A 14,672-nucleotide genomic window follows, 5' to 3' on the forward strand; every position below is an offset into this window, starting at 1 on the left:
TATGTATATACATTTCATCACCACTTTCTCATCTTTTTCTTGCTTCAAATAATATTTCATGAGCTTGTTAACAAGGTAAAAAAACTATGTGAAGTTCTTTCAAATATTCTTGAAGCTCCTACATTGTTTGAATTGAAAAATTGCCATCATATGCCATCCTCTTCTATGTAAAATATTAAGATCATAAGTGTAAAATTGCATATAACTTGCTTCTATACCTTCTTTTGATAAAAAAATATCCATTTGATGTTGAAGTTGTTTAAATATGCAAAAGCTATATAGACCATATCCTTGCAAGATAGTATTATCAACTTTTGTACTAATAAATGTAAATGCAAGTGTAGCATGATAATTTCAAATAGTCTTCCAAAACTCCTTACTTTGTTTATCTTCTTTATCAAGTAATTATCTAATTAATAACAAGAGATCTTCAAAAAGCAAAAGCTCAATCTTTCTATAAAAAAAACTTATATTAAATCATAGTTTTATTTTTATTAATGGCATGGTTTGTTCATCAATCTAATAGAATGCCTTGCAATGTAGGCATTGAACGCCCATATTTCCAATATTATGACAATCTTCAAATCTTTTTCTTTGATTATAATGTTCATGAAGAATTTTCTCTATTTGTTTATTAATTTTTCTTGCTCTATTATCTTCTCTTTCTTCTTCTTTCTATTGTGCTTGTAAGATTGCATCTTCTCATGTCTTTTGCCTTTGTTATGTATTTTCTTGAAGATTCATAGATTGAACAATTTCTCTACTACCTCCATCATTTCTATTATTCATAATATCATGTTCTTCTATCTCTTCTTTATTCCGCTCTCTATATTCTTTAACACATTCAAGTACTCTTTGTCTTAATTTTCCAATTGCACAATGATTGCATATAGGTGCAACATTATTTAAGTCATTTCTATGTCCATGTAAAGCATTTAATCATCTTCTTCCTTGTTCTTCATATGCTTGCACATGTGGCTCAATATGTTCACGTGCTCTTTGTCATTGTTATGTAATAGCTTGACAATTGATAATTGATATGTTGACTATCAAGAGAGCAAAAAAGTCATCTTTTGATAATATCTTTTTAATATTAATAGCTTTTAATATTAATATATTCTGATAATTTTTTTTTTGATAAAAATAATAATTTCTTTTGATAATAACAATATTTTTTGGTAATAAAAATTTATTTTGATAATAATATTACCTTTTGTTCATAATAATTTTTTTGATAAAAATAATAATAGTTGTACTATTGTTATAATTTTTTGAAAGTCACAAAGTAACAAATATATAAAATCCACTTTTAAGTCATTCTTGTTTACATTTGCATTTACATTTGCTAATAAAACCTTCTTAAGATTTTTTCAATTTGAATCACATCAACAGAATAAACAAATATTATTAAAAAAATGATATTTTTAGGCTCTTTAATTATAGATGAGAAAGAATAAAAGGAATATGATTGAATTCTATTTATGAAAAAATGTATTTATTTATAAATAATACCTCGGAAGGTTATATATAATACACTTCTAGGATAGATATGATTATGTTATGCTTTTCCATGACATTGTAGAGGCTTTATAATTAAATGGCATATAATTTTATATAATTTTATGACACCAAAATGACATATTATTTTATGGCACCAAAAAAAAATGGCCTATATCTTATATATGATGATGCACTATATATACACTTTTTATTTCTTTATTTATATATCTCAACTACATGCTACAAATGCACTCATCTACTTACTTCTAGTTTCTGACCACTATGCATCTTCCAACTCTCAATGCTCTATATATCACTAAAATAACAATTTTGACTGTTATGCTGCAAGAGTATCATCACCAATATCAAAGATGACCACACAATGTTCTAGATTTCAGTAATCTTTACAGAATATTAACAATATATCATAGAACAATGTGAAACAATATTGCTACTTATAACCCTACACACAATATATTTATTTGTAGCTAGCAGAATATGAAATCCAAGACTTTTTTAATATCAAAGAAGAAAATATGTACTCATTTAAATGTTAGCAGCAAAAATTCTAATTGATTCTAGCAGGTACACAACTATGCTTTGCTTCCACTCAACAAGCATAGTTGAGGTGACCATGTAAGTGCAAGTAGAGGCTCAAGTTTGGCATGTACTCACACACAATCAAGCATTCTTGGCTTATATCTCTTATATGAGTAATGCTAGCAGACACTGCAGCTGCAAATTGTGACTATTTTGCACTTGCTAATTGTGACTAATCCACTCTTGATAATTGTGACTATTTCGCTCTTGATGAAGTAACCATCTGTCCTCGGGGCTGTCTCTTGCACACCGTCCTTGTTCACAATCTGCATGTGCCACCTCGAATACTTTTTATATTGCTCAATTGAAACCAACCATCGTGCTTGCGATCTAGCAAGAAGTTTTCATGTCTAAAATGCTCCCGTACCTCCAACCTGTACCAAAGAGCGAATGTTCATAATGTGGCTTCTTCATTCCTCCTATTGTTAGGGGCTGACTTGCAGCTTGGCTCATGCAGCGCCTACCTCGTCATGCATTAATGGTTTCTCTTGAGTACATTGACAACGCGTGAGCAACCAACACTATTGCAATACTTTGGTAAAAACCCGGATCTTACATCACAACAAATACCATTATCCGTTTGTACTTGTCACACACAACAAGCTTAACAGACTGCAATTTATTCAATGGGTGAGACATTTTATGAACGTGAGAATCCCATCTCACATCAAGCACACACTGAAAAAGGGCAAGAAACATCGTCCGCTCACATTATAACCACGACATAGTTGCGTTACGCTGTGGCACACCTTCTCAAGCCTGAGCGCAAGCATGGCTATCAGCCCATATAACTCGTGATCGACGAAGTCTTCGCATGTGGCACATGAGGGTCCTGCAGCAGCATGTGGGGGCTTTTTACATTTAACATTCTCTCATATATAATTTGTTCATGTTGATAACTTGCGAGTGAGTGTGGTTCAAGCGAGAAGTTTGTCCCAAAGTGTTTCCTTCAAAGCACACAAAGTCACCTGCCCAAATTATCCAACAAGGCCAAAACACCTAACATGCAAGTGAAACAACCATGAGAAGAAAGACACACAAACAATCACAACCACTGGAGAGAAAGTTCACAACGCAAAGCTATGGTCTATACTCAAAACCTCAAATGGCGTCAAGAGCTCCGGAAGAAGCACACATCACTTGTCAATGCCCATTGTTTTGATGAATGCGATCTGTTCTGATCTACTCTAACAAAGTTGAAACTCGCTTTCATGCTCATGTTAAATCAAACCTCAGCATTGATCAAAATGAAAAATCACAGTTGCGAAAAACGTGAGACCCAATACAAATCAATCAAGAATGCGGCGAGAGATAACGTTTAGTATGCACTTCGATCACCACCCGAACTTTTGCACCAAAAAGTGCGGTATTTGGGTGTCAAGGCTCACGGCCTAACCTCGCATGATAAAAGCCGCACTTTGGAAAGTTTAATCAGATCAAAATGAAGCTATTTTTTTACGAAGTAACATTCAAGAGACTAGACATGGAAAGACTATAAATAGTAAGATTTGAGTTTTTTGTTTTTTTTGTTTTTTTGCATTTCTTACACGTCAAATGTGTGTTAGCTGAGGAATTAGGAGTCGGGTGTATTTCCGTTCGATGCAGACCTTGGAACGAGAACAGTGACCATGCGTCGGTCGGGTAAGATACGAAGAGGTTGCACTTGGAAGGCGCTAGATACGAACGAGTGCCGGTGTTAGCACTTTCAGGTTCAAGAAGAAGCCTTATTTTGTTCTTTTTCAATAGATATGAAGACATCCTTGCAGTGGAACTTCCTTCTCGAAAGCATTTTTAAGCTTTGGAAGCTCCAACTCAACACAGGCATAACAGTGTAGGATGGCTCGCCTCTGATGAGGATCGGAATGAGGATCCACAACGTGGAACACATCAAGTGACCGGCGAAGATGTAACGCTGCGTTGAAACGAAACTCAACGACACCAATAAATCCCAACATAAATAGACGATGTGTGAACGATAAATGGAGATGGACCACACTAGCCGGACGAGCATTCCAATTAGATTGTTTTGCAAAAATAACCTAAAGCGGGCGCCATGTGTGTTTCTCACAGTTGGCATCGGCGCAGTCGGTGTGAAGGAGTCCTTGCTTTTGTGATGTCTGTCTTATCAAAATGGCTCCGAAATTTGACCCAGGATCATGTTCGAAACCTGAGCCATCACCAGCACCAAGCTGTCTGGATCTCCTGGTGAGAGACCATCATGCCTGATAAAGACGCCATGTAGCTTACCATGTCAAATGTGCAATGCAATGCAATGCAAAAAAAACGAAACAAATCAACACCTATTACTTCACTAGATTTGATGGTTGTAGCAAAGTATGGAAACTCGTATTGGAAAATTGCTCTGACTTGGATTAATGATTCTGGCTGCAGAGCGCCCACCTGTGTGTGTGCAAGACATGCACATGTGGAACACACAAGTGCGTACCTGCATTGACCTCCAAGTTTCAGCCGCTTGACATCAAACCCACGGATATTCGCATGCATGGTATCACAGAGTACATTGACAAATACCATGAAATTAAATCTGGCTCTGACCGGAATGTCAAAGATAATGCTTCTCTTCTTGGGTGCTACCCTCTAGGTTTGGCGCACAGTGGGTATGTACGAGCACCAGTGCTTTTTCTGCTGTATATATTCCATTAGCAGCTCTTAGTGTACTTGAAAATCACATTCCTAATCCTATCAAGAATTTGTCTGATTAGTTCTAGTACTCTTGTTGTGTTCTAAGTTTTGTCGATCACATCAGAATAGACCTGTGAACACTGAGTTCGCCGAAAAGTTTGAGAAGAAGCCCATATTCCCCGCAAAGCTGTGGGTTCCCAAGACATCACAGAAGGTGGGGCCAACGTTCTCCGGTCAGACAGTTTACGGTGCTTCCTACAAGAAATGGGCATCTGAACCTCGATATGCATTCAAACCACCTGGGTTCATTCCGAACACGGAACAATTTGATGACAGAACTACTTATGGTACTCACTTCAAAGACCGGTCGAAGCCCGAGAAGCCACGACGGAAGTTAGAGCACTGGCCACACAACTACACTCCTTGTGAAGTTTGTCATCCAATAGTATCTGGTGCCTTCAAGACGAAAGAGGAGGATATCAGAGTAGTGAACACAAAAGGAGCTCACCTTGATGGTAGAACAACATATAATCACTTCCACTACAATCCAGGGAAGTCACAAGTCACCAGAAGTATGAAGCTCACACGTTGGGGACCAAAAGTGGAGCCTTTAGACGGGAGCACAACTTACTCGGCAATGTTTCGACGACCTCCAAACAAGGATAAGATCTTGTGCCCAGTCATGATGCGGCCCATGCCAACAAACAGTCAATAATCACCAATGCTATCCGTAGCAACAAAATTCTTCACAACCCTAAAGCTGATACTGAGTATAGGAATTAGAAAATAGGGGTGGGTTGCTACATTAACTACAAATTTGAGTGAGTTTGTAAGCATTGACGAGAATCAAGCTCCTGGCTGGATTTCGAGACATGAAAATTCAATTATTCAAAGTAATTTTAGTCAGTGCATCTTCACATGTCCACGCAACGACCCCAAATGCCAAATGTCGACGAGGAACCTATCGTTGGCTTTGGGGACTTCTTGGTGATGGAAGTTCACCGAGTAGGCATAATTGTAGATGCGGCAGTCACAAACTCGGATTATGCAGACTTACATTGATAAGTTAATTTTCCCCACAAAAACAATGTCCAGGAGAGAATCAGTACTAACAAAACATTGGTTCGTTGCTACAGTTACACCTAGAACTATGGACGCATTCAGCAGCCAACAAAAAAATTGCAAATTTCATGCACACGTTTGCGTGATTTTGAATCAGAGAAGATCTTTATTAAGGTGCTTGGATTACAAGTCATTATAAAAAATGAGTCACACGTCCTCCGATGCTCAGTGCAACCATATTCTGAACAGTGCTTCGTCTCACATTCGGCTCGGAAGAGAAAGGACATCAGTCATGAGCCAATTAGCGTGAGTTAAATCCATTCCTATGCCACCACCATTAAATAGATAATGGTAAGCAACCAGATAACAAATTTTACATTAATTTTACTCGGTGAGAGCTGACTTTAACTCTCCAGAAGCTTTCATTTCTAAGATAATATCGCAGCCACCGAGAAGCTCGCCCTTGTAATACAACTGTGGGTACGTAGGCCAGTTTGAGTATGTCTTAAGTCCCTGACGAACCTCTTCGTCCTCCAAAATGTTAAAGCTGCCAAATTCAATTCCTTCTTCTTTCAACGCGTTGACAACTTTTGTGCTAAAGCCACAACGTGGAGCATCTGGCGTTCCTTTCATGAACAGCATAGTAGCGGATTGGTTGATGACATTCTTCAGTCGAGTCTCCAAAGTCTCTTTTGGTAGTAGCCCCTTCTCAGCAAAAACCTGGCGAGTACAAACCTCACCATCACGGAAAATGCACCGCAAATACATATTCAACTTCTTCCTGCTCTCAAAAAGATTTGACCAACTACAAAGTTCATTCACTAAAACCTACCCAAAATCAGGTTTGAATTAAGCGACGGGGATTATAACTAAAATTTTACTACAGGAATTATAATTGAACATGAAATAAAAACTGTGCGAAAGCGACGAATGGAATATGCTCATAGCATGCGTGGAAATGAACACCACTGACCTCTTTGAGCTCGCCGTTCTCATTCATCTCCAAAATTATATCACATCCACCCAGAAGCTCGCCCTCAACGTAGAGCTGGGGAAATGTGGGCCAATTAGCGTATGTCTTCATACCCTGCCTCACCGTCTCATCGCTCAAGATGTCAAAGCTGCCAAACTCCACGCCCTGGTCATTCAAAACATTGACCACCTTGCGGCTGAAACCGCAGCGGGGTTCCTCTGGTGATCCTTTCATGAAAAGCATGACTTTCTTCGAATTCACAAGTTCATGAAGCCTACCCTTCTCGGCTTCGGCGAGGTTAGCTTTGGTTTCGCCCTGACTTGAAACAGCAGGGCCTACAACAGCTACGCCAGCAGAGGGGACCTCTTTTTTCACCTCATTGAACGGAGCAGGTGTATCCTTTACCCACTTGGCTACTTTACTGGCCAGTTCAGGAGCATTCGCACCTTGCATTTTGTCAACTACCACTCCATCCTGAGCAAACACAAAATCATTTGCTGCATCATGAGAAACACGACATAGACAATTCAATTCAATTTGCATCCCACATCTCAAGACAGAGAAACAGAGAGAAGTTTTCAAGTGATTCAAGCGCCAAGACGCTGCAATACCTTAATCCAAATGAACAGCGGCACTGCATCAACCTCATAAGTCTCAGATATATCGGACTGTTCCTCAGCCTCCACCTGGTTGGAAGACGTCACGACCCATCCATTATTCACAATCCGCATTAACACACTTGCACATGTCAATGCAAGAGGACCCATGGTAGTCCTGCTCCGATCGAGCCCACTTCGACATAGGGCAGAAGACTTCACCAGCCATTGAAAATACTGAGTTACAAGCAATGAAAGCGTAGTGAAAAAACAAATGGGCGGCAGAACCACGTACACGGAAAAATTGGGCATTAGGTGTTTCGATAGCGATCTGAGTAAAAACGGGCTCCATAGCCTTAGACGGTTCACACCAGGAAGCCCAAAAGTGCACTACAACCAGACTGCCTTGTTTCTTCACTGCATTGTCCAAATCTCCCTTGGAATTCGCATCCCTTACAACTCCGGCCATCTCCGCTACTCCCATCTCGACGCAAAAGCTACACTAAAACCTTCAAATATCAGGAAAAGAGTTTCACAAATACCTTACAGCAAATTAACCCTAGAGACACCCATTGCACAACTCACACACCCAAAAGAACCCCAGAAGAAGTTCTATCGAACACAAAAGACAATCCAATCAACCACGCAATAACTAACAGAGCATCACAAATCCGACCACAACCAAGAAGAAACTCAAAAACTCCAACCCCATCCTCCCGATCGTATCAAACTCAGCTCCACAGAAACCACGTCTCAGAAACTTATTCTCTCCCTTAAACCCTTAAAACCTCCTCCCAACCTCTCAATCTCCAACACCCAATCCCAGAACCAGCAACACCCAACAACCCAACTTCGTAATATCGTCACCAAAATGTCACTCACCACGAACAGCACGTAAACAATCACGAAGCGAAAGCCACGAGACGGCTGAAGTGATGAATGGCCCGGCAACACTCCACAGCGATGGCGTGGCTGCAAGCAAGCAGGCAGGAGCGAAAAAAAAAGAAAGAAAAAAAAAAAAGCAAGTGAATACAAAGGGGCTGCATGGGAAAGGGGGATTTGGAACATTACAGTTATTCGTTTCAACTTGAGTGCCTTCTCATGCAGCTTCCCCTGCCCATTCCCTTGTTGCTGCTGTTGCTGTGTTTTTCTACGAACATATATATATATATATATATATACATATTTATTTTTAATTTTTAATTTTTTGTGTTGTGTGTGTGTTAGTATTCCAGTCATTCTCTTACGCTGCATTCATGTGTTGGTGCCTGCCTATCTTTATAATTGTAGACGTACAAGTAGTCATGTGGTGGTGGAGATTATGTTGCAAGGAGTGTAATGTTGTTGGTCTTTCTTTGATGAGTTTTTTTATTTTTTTATTTTTTTAAACCCAACTTCAAGTTCAATGGAGGATGCACTGTATGACATCTGTTATTGAAGTACAGCTTTCAATACAAGGTCTACGAAGAACTTATTGCATGCAACAGTTTTTGTTTTTGTTTTGTTTTTTTAATTTTTAATTGCTTGTGTTTAGGTTGTTGACAAACTCATGCTCAATTTGTGTGACAATGTTTGCAAATGTGGGTTGTTTTCCATGTGTGGTTTGAAATTGATGCATGCAAAAAGAAAATAATATTATTTCAATAGCAACTATTAAATGAAGTTCACAAGTTTTGATGGCACATGTCATAATATAGAGCCAAATTTTTAAATGAGCAAGTTCTTTGGAACATAAAGATGTTTGTGGACTATTTTTTAAGAGAATCTTATTTAATTTGAAAATATATAGACCAAACAGAGGATAGATTCATTAATTTTAAATTTTCGAAGATGATCAGCTAGGTTTTAGCATAGAATTTGTATTTTGTATAAAATAAAAGAATACAATTAATGCTTCACATTTTTTGGTAGACTAGAAATGTCCAATAAATACTTGCATTTCAACTTATTGAATTAGTGCAAATATTATATATGATTTTTTCTTTTATGCTTCCCAATTTTATTTATTTATTTATTTATTTATTGTGTCCCTTTTTATTTCAATATCATGTACTGTCTTTTTACTTTTTCTTTTTACTTTTTTTTTTTCCCCTTCGTTTTATTTATCCTATCCATTCATATGATGTCATTGGATCATATTGGAGACGGATTTACCAAATTCTCAGAGTTGTTATTTCTATTATAATTACCTGTCTAATTTTTATGCACTTGACATTGATAATTTATGCACATAATACAAAAATTCTGCATCCCTCACCTCCAAAAATAAAATAGCATTTTATTTTTATTTTTATAATAATCCTCTATACATCTTGAACCACTTTTTCTCATACATTCAGCATATTTTTAGTAAAATATTTTGCCTCTTACATTTAACTTTTTACATTCTATACCAAAAATTGTCTCGCAAATAATAAGATCATGTCAATTTAAATGAACTGCTTGTAAAACTCTACACTCTTTTCATCTCCCCCTCCCCCTTCTTTCTCACTTTCCAATATCTTGTGTGTATCCTCTTTTTACAATACTTTTGGAGCTGATTTTATAAAGCCTCTACTTTGCCATTGTTATCATGTTTGTTGTTTCCACCAATGTTTCAACATACAAGCCTTTGTTGGTTGGTTAAACAATCAAATCAAATGTTGGGTGCCAACTAGGATATTCTTGTCATGCTTTAGAGAGTTACAACAAACATATATTATTTGTTGTGCTAGGATTATTTGCTGTGCTAGACTTTGAGCACCACCTGATGTTGACAATTAATACTTGATACTTCCAACTAAAGTTGTAGAAAATTCCAAGATATGAACCCCCCTTGTGTGCAAACCGCTGGAGACACACTTAAAAGCAACTTTGAGAAACTCAAAGTTTCATCAAATTTTGGAAAAATATAATCAAGTAGATTCAAGTTTCGATAAATTGCAGAGCGTTGCTAATCCAACACTAAAGACTTCTGAAGAGATTACAACCGATGCAGATTTGCTGGACTTGAAACTCATTTTACTCTAGACTCTTTCTCTCAGAGTAAAAGCTTTGCAGCACACTGTACATGGAAGCTTTGATTCCACCCTAGGGATTTAATTTATTCAGTTTCTTGCACCCACTTAATTCATCCCTTATTCATTGTAATTCATGACGTTATTTTTCTGAAATTTTTTGTGACCCTAAGACTCCCAACTCAAGTATGAGTTAGACTCTACCCGATTTGGAACATCTCAATACGTTGAAGCAATCACTTCTCTAACAGGGATTACGTAGCAGAAATGTCCAGTATCTATAATGAGATTCACTTTCAGCACTGCAATATCATGGTTTTATTTTCATCAAATGCCTGAATTTCCAATACCAGAAAAAAGAAACGTCTGAAAATCCCTGTGTGCTTTCTACTATCCTAGGTGCAGCAACTATTAGACTTCGCATATTAAGATCAATACACTGAGCTTGCGTCTAATAATCTCACCGACTTGCACAAATATCAGAGATTGAAATGCCTCAAGAAAGACCAAACTTCCGGAGAACAAGGTATGGGCTAGCAAAGTTTCAAAATGAAGTTTTTTCTATGGAAAGTAGACCGCGTGGCATGAAAATCTATACAGCGTGATCTGTCCACCAGTGCTATCTGTGAATGATCAACAATACTGGTTGCAGCTTCGATAACACGTATGAACTTTCGGTCTCGGACTGTAAACAATTGCTTTTAGAAGAAAGCACGACACACACAAATAAAAACCAATAAGTTCATCAGTATGCCGTCAAATTGGCAAAGGTTAACAGCACAACTACTAGTTCCAGTATTTCCCTTAAAGATAGGTTAAAATTAATATCTGGATTCTCTGTACATGGCCGGCTATCCATACATCGCACCGCAAACTCTTTACCTAGTAGCTTAAACCTACCCTCCCTGCAACTAGCTTACAGGAGCTCCTTGTTGCCAACTTCATGCTGTTTCTTTTGCAATAAAATCCTGACAACTAAGTCTGATTTCATAAAAGATCATGCAAAATGGGATTTTTAGAAGAATCTTCCACAAGTACTGCCGGGGATTAATCTTCTAAACCTGCTCGGTCTCTAAACCTAGTACGTTTTGCAGGAGACAGAAGTGGCTACGACCGCAAGCTTCAGTAGTTGTAGTACCGTCCAGGCCTGAACTCGTTGTCGTATGACCGGCCGCCGTATGGGGCTACGTAAGGAGGAACGTAGCCGGAGCGGCCTTCGTAAGCATACATATCATCGTAAGCTGTGGTTCTGGTTCGATCCACGGGTGTTGTGTAAGCTGGCTGCAGGACTGCTGTTGGGGGCGCTTCCGCGATATTTATGATGTGGGCAGTGCTCATCACTCTCCGCACAAGGTTCACGACTGTGCGAGGAGAAAGGCTAGATGAGACCGTGATTGTTTGCGCTGGGATATCGCACACCACATTGAAAACCCCTACACGTAAAGTATGATGATGAATCTCAAACAGAGTACTTTGACATGTATGATATACAAGACTACGTTTTAAAATTGATGAAGAATTGAAATAGACTAGCGCTGAGTTGAATACCTTCCACGCCAAGGACATCCTTAATTCTGGAAACGTCCACTAAGTCGTACAAGGGCGCCCTGATTATCACATCCTGTTTGGCAAGAGATGACAAATTGCATCGAGAGTTGTCAGATTTTCATTTCATGTAGCTTTCTAAACGATTCCTTATACTCCGTCACCTCGGTTTAGATTGGGATCGTTAAGAAGACCGTATGCGTCGAGACATCATTCGATATGCTCAGCAAATTACAACAGTTTTGCAGAGGATGAAGACTACTGACCAGACGGTGATATAAATTGTAACTCACGATCGGGGTTTCCTAATCATGCAAATCTAGAAATCGCAACAGCAAGCCCACGTTCTCGATCAACATGGCTATTTACACCTTATATTTAAGTTACTACGTTCGCCTGGCACGGGCAATTGGGCACAGCAACAGTTTCATTACGGTCTTCCAAAAAACACTGTAGAGTCATAAGAGAATATATATCAGCCTAGTTTTCACCGAAGACTCCCAAAACTAAATCTCAAAATTACTTCGATCACTCGAATTGCTATGGTGGACGTGTGTTACACGAAGGAAGTTTACCGGCAAGACTGTTCCGCGCGTGTATGGGCCGAACTCATACGCGCCGCTACTCGACGTTGGAGTGTGCTGGTAGGGGGTCCCCAAAAGTCGGTGTCGATTATTGGTCACCCAGACTGGTTCCGGCTTGCCATAGTAGAGCTGTACACATTTAATTGACAATGTGATTTGTCAGAACACAAAGTTGTCGCACGTCAACACTCTCCGTCCTCTACCTGCTCCTTCTAAAATCAATGAATCTGCTTATCTAAATTAAGTAGAATGAAATCAGGAACTAGTGTAAAGGTTTCATCGACAACTGTATTGCAGTGCATGCGAAAACACTGATTCCAGCTTCTGGGTCTCTTAAATTGCATCCCTTTACAGACGAGCTTTACCATGTGCTACTATCTGGAATCAAAACAAGAAGAAAATCTCCTTGGCCTCTTGACAACGAAATAGCCTATTAGGTCAGACCCAAAAACCACTATCCACAGTACAATCGACTATAGCTTTATCTACATCCAACCCCTCATGGCAATATTCATGAGATGAACAATAGCTTCACAATAGTACCCAGCATTTCAACATGCAGGAATTGTAAACTCGAAACTTCTTACCGGATCGACTAAAGTCCTCGACATCTTTTCAGTTGATCACCTTCAGCGGATCACCTAAGCAGATTACAGGTAGCTTTTGAGCACGCGTGAAGCCCGCTTGTCACGTAGCACTTGTTCGACCAAGCCCTGTTCACTCAAACTTGAACTATCAGCCTAAGACTCAACCCACTTTGAACTCAATACCCAGCCGACGTTCAACTATTTAAAAAAATCCCACCAAATCATCACAACTCATACTCGTTCTGTACGTAATGAAACGCTTGCCAGCACTCAACGCAAAACCAAAAAAATTAAACACAGAACAAATTCCCCAGTTGCACAAGGCCAGAAGATGGATGAACAACGTATTAGCACTTGCTGGCTTCACAATTCAGGAATTAGTGCATGAGCTCATGACATAATAAAGAGCGGTTTCAAAGCAGAAATCATTTATGTATGAACTTCACACTGATATAAGAAACGAATGCGAAGGGCGAGAAAACTTGCAAGGTGCCGGTTACGCGTTCCTCCTATTGTGCGAAAACCAGGATGATACTGCAAAGATCGGTACTGTGGCGATGATGAAGATGGGGGTCCCAAGGGGCAAACCAAGACTCATTCAAAGCTTTTATTCCATAAGACTTCACGCAGCGTGCCTGTAGTAGAGGGGCGGCTGGACCCCAAGCCCACCATGGCTATAGCCCTGTTTGCGTGTCCTTGACCGGCGACTTGGATGGGCTCCTCTCACGGGCCGGCTTCAAATTTCATGACCCTCTTCTGCAAATCCATGACCGCCACCGCTACAACACACAAGAATCCCTTCTCCCAGAAAAATTGCTGTATTTCCTTCTACGCTGCACCATTTCGCAAACCAAGACGCGGTACCGATGATGTTACCACGTGAATCAATCGAAGCCAGAGCAATGAACATGGCAAAGTGGGTGTCTAACGTGTCAAGCTCATGGACACATATTATGCCCCTGGATCTGTCGCCCATCGAGACAACTTTCCTCGTCTTTTGTCAACACACTACTTGAGCATGTGACCTATGAATATATACACAATTGTTTATACCTCGATGCTTCTTCTTCTTCTCCTGCATCGAGGTTTCTCCGTCTTGCGGTGCGCTACTGCAGGATCTGTCTGGCCCATGCTCTCTCACTCTCTCTTTCACTCACTCTGCTTGCTCACTCACTCTACTTGCTCATTCTGCATTGCTTCCTCCTTTGCCATGCTCTCTCTCTCTCTCTCTCTCTCTCTCACTCTCTCACTCTGCAATTCCCCGCACCAACTAAACCTCCGCTCTGCAGATTTCTTCTTCACTGCATCTGAGTTGTGGATATGAGTTTTGTGTGTTTTAGTGCAAGGCCATGTTGTACATGAGTTGATAATAAAAAATAAATAAAAAAAATAAAAAAACCACTGTTTTGCGCTGTCATGGAATTGATGGGAGAGTTAAATCAGGTTTGTGTAGCTGTTGATTAGAGTTTGTTGCGGGGTGAGAAACACAAGTGAAAACTGTCGAGGAGTGAGGTTTAGTTTGGTTTAGTTTTACTGGGAGTTTTGTTGACAGTTTTTTTTTTTTTTTTTTTTTTTTTTTTTTTTCC

General features: G+C 39.3%; 3 protein-coding genes and 1 long non-coding RNA gene across 22 annotated transcripts; 1 reads left to right on the plus strand and 3 right to left on the minus strand.

Annotated features, from left to right (window-relative positions):
* Nucleotides 1-1,997: 1,997 nt before the first annotated feature.
* LOC141045890 (uncharacterized) lies at nt 1,998-3,729 on the minus strand. Of its 13 annotated transcripts, none has more exons than XR_016504973.1 (4): nt 3,648-3,698; nt 3,430-3,491; nt 2,850-2,932; nt 1,998-2,560 (listed from the first exon to the last, which is right to left on the minus strand). It is a non-coding gene; the product is annotated as an uncharacterized LOC141045890 (long non-coding RNA). The 13 variants fall into 13 exon arrangements; XR_016504965.1 differs by lacking the exon at nt 3,430-3,491 and having other exon boundaries at nt 1,998-2,366; nt 2,468-2,560; nt 2,811-2,932; nt 3,497-3,679; XR_016504974.1 differs by lacking the exon at nt 3,430-3,491 and having other exon boundaries at nt 3,648-3,729.
* Nucleotides 3,730-4,139: 410 nt separating this feature from the next.
* LOC112288017 (uncharacterized) lies at nt 4,140-5,649 on the plus strand. The gene is made up of 3 exons (XM_024531763.3): nt 4,140-4,305; nt 4,492-4,718; nt 4,873-5,649. The coding sequence occupies exons 1-3, from the start codon at nt 4,231-4,233 to the stop codon at nt 5,456-5,458; spliced, it is 888 nt and encodes a 295-aa protein (XP_024387531.1). The 5' UTR covers nt 4,140-4,230; the 3' UTR covers nt 5,459-5,649.
* Nucleotides 5,650-5,948: 299 nt separating this feature from the next.
* On the minus strand, nt 5,949-8,418 carry LOC112288016 (monothiol glutaredoxin-S17). Of its 3 annotated transcripts, none has more exons than XM_024531762.3 (5): nt 8,257-8,418; nt 7,670-7,871; nt 7,390-7,464; nt 6,779-7,252; nt 5,949-6,525 (listed from the first exon to the last, which is right to left on the minus strand). In XM_024531762.3, the coding sequence occupies exons 2-5, from the start codon at nt 7,856-7,858 to the stop codon at nt 6,190-6,192; spliced, it is 1,074 nt and encodes a 357-aa protein (XP_024387530.1). In that variant the 5' UTR covers nt 7,859-7,871; nt 8,257-8,418; the 3' UTR covers nt 5,949-6,189. The 3 variants fall into 3 exon arrangements, with proteins under 3 accessions (XP_024387530.1, XP_024387528.1, XP_024387529.1); XM_024531760.3 differs by having other exon boundaries at nt 7,670-7,876; nt 8,257-8,406; XM_024531761.3 differs by lacking the exon at nt 8,257-8,418 and adding an exon at nt 8,082-8,227.
* A 2,679-nt stretch (nt 8,419-11,097) lies between these two features.
* Nucleotides 11,098-13,915, minus strand: LOC112287340 (uncharacterized). Of its 5 annotated transcripts, none has more exons than XM_024530248.3 (5): nt 13,573-13,915; nt 13,087-13,212; nt 12,491-12,628; nt 11,919-11,991; nt 11,098-11,803 (listed from the first exon to the last, which is right to left on the minus strand). In XM_024530248.3, exons 2-5 carry the CDS (start codon nt 13,108-13,110, stop codon nt 11,493-11,495), a joined length of 546 nt encoding a protein of 181 aa, XP_024386016.1. In that variant the 5' UTR covers nt 13,111-13,212; nt 13,573-13,915; the 3' UTR covers nt 11,098-11,492. The 5 variants fall into 5 exon arrangements, with proteins under 5 accessions (XP_024386016.1, XP_090109581.1, XP_073392620.1 ...); XM_090253455.1 differs by having other exon boundaries at nt 11,098-11,731; nt 13,573-13,913; XM_073536519.2 differs by lacking the exon at nt 13,573-13,915 and adding an exon at nt 13,431-13,476.
* Nucleotides 13,916-14,672: the final 757 nt, after the last annotated feature.

The sequence above is a fragment of the Physcomitrium patens genome, chromosome 10 (genome assembly GCF_059467195.1).
Source record: "Physcomitrium patens ecotype Gransden chromosome 10, ASM5946719v1, whole genome shotgun sequence".
Taxonomy (NCBI): Eukaryota; Viridiplantae; Streptophyta; class Bryopsida; order Funariales; family Funariaceae; genus Physcomitrium; species Physcomitrium patens.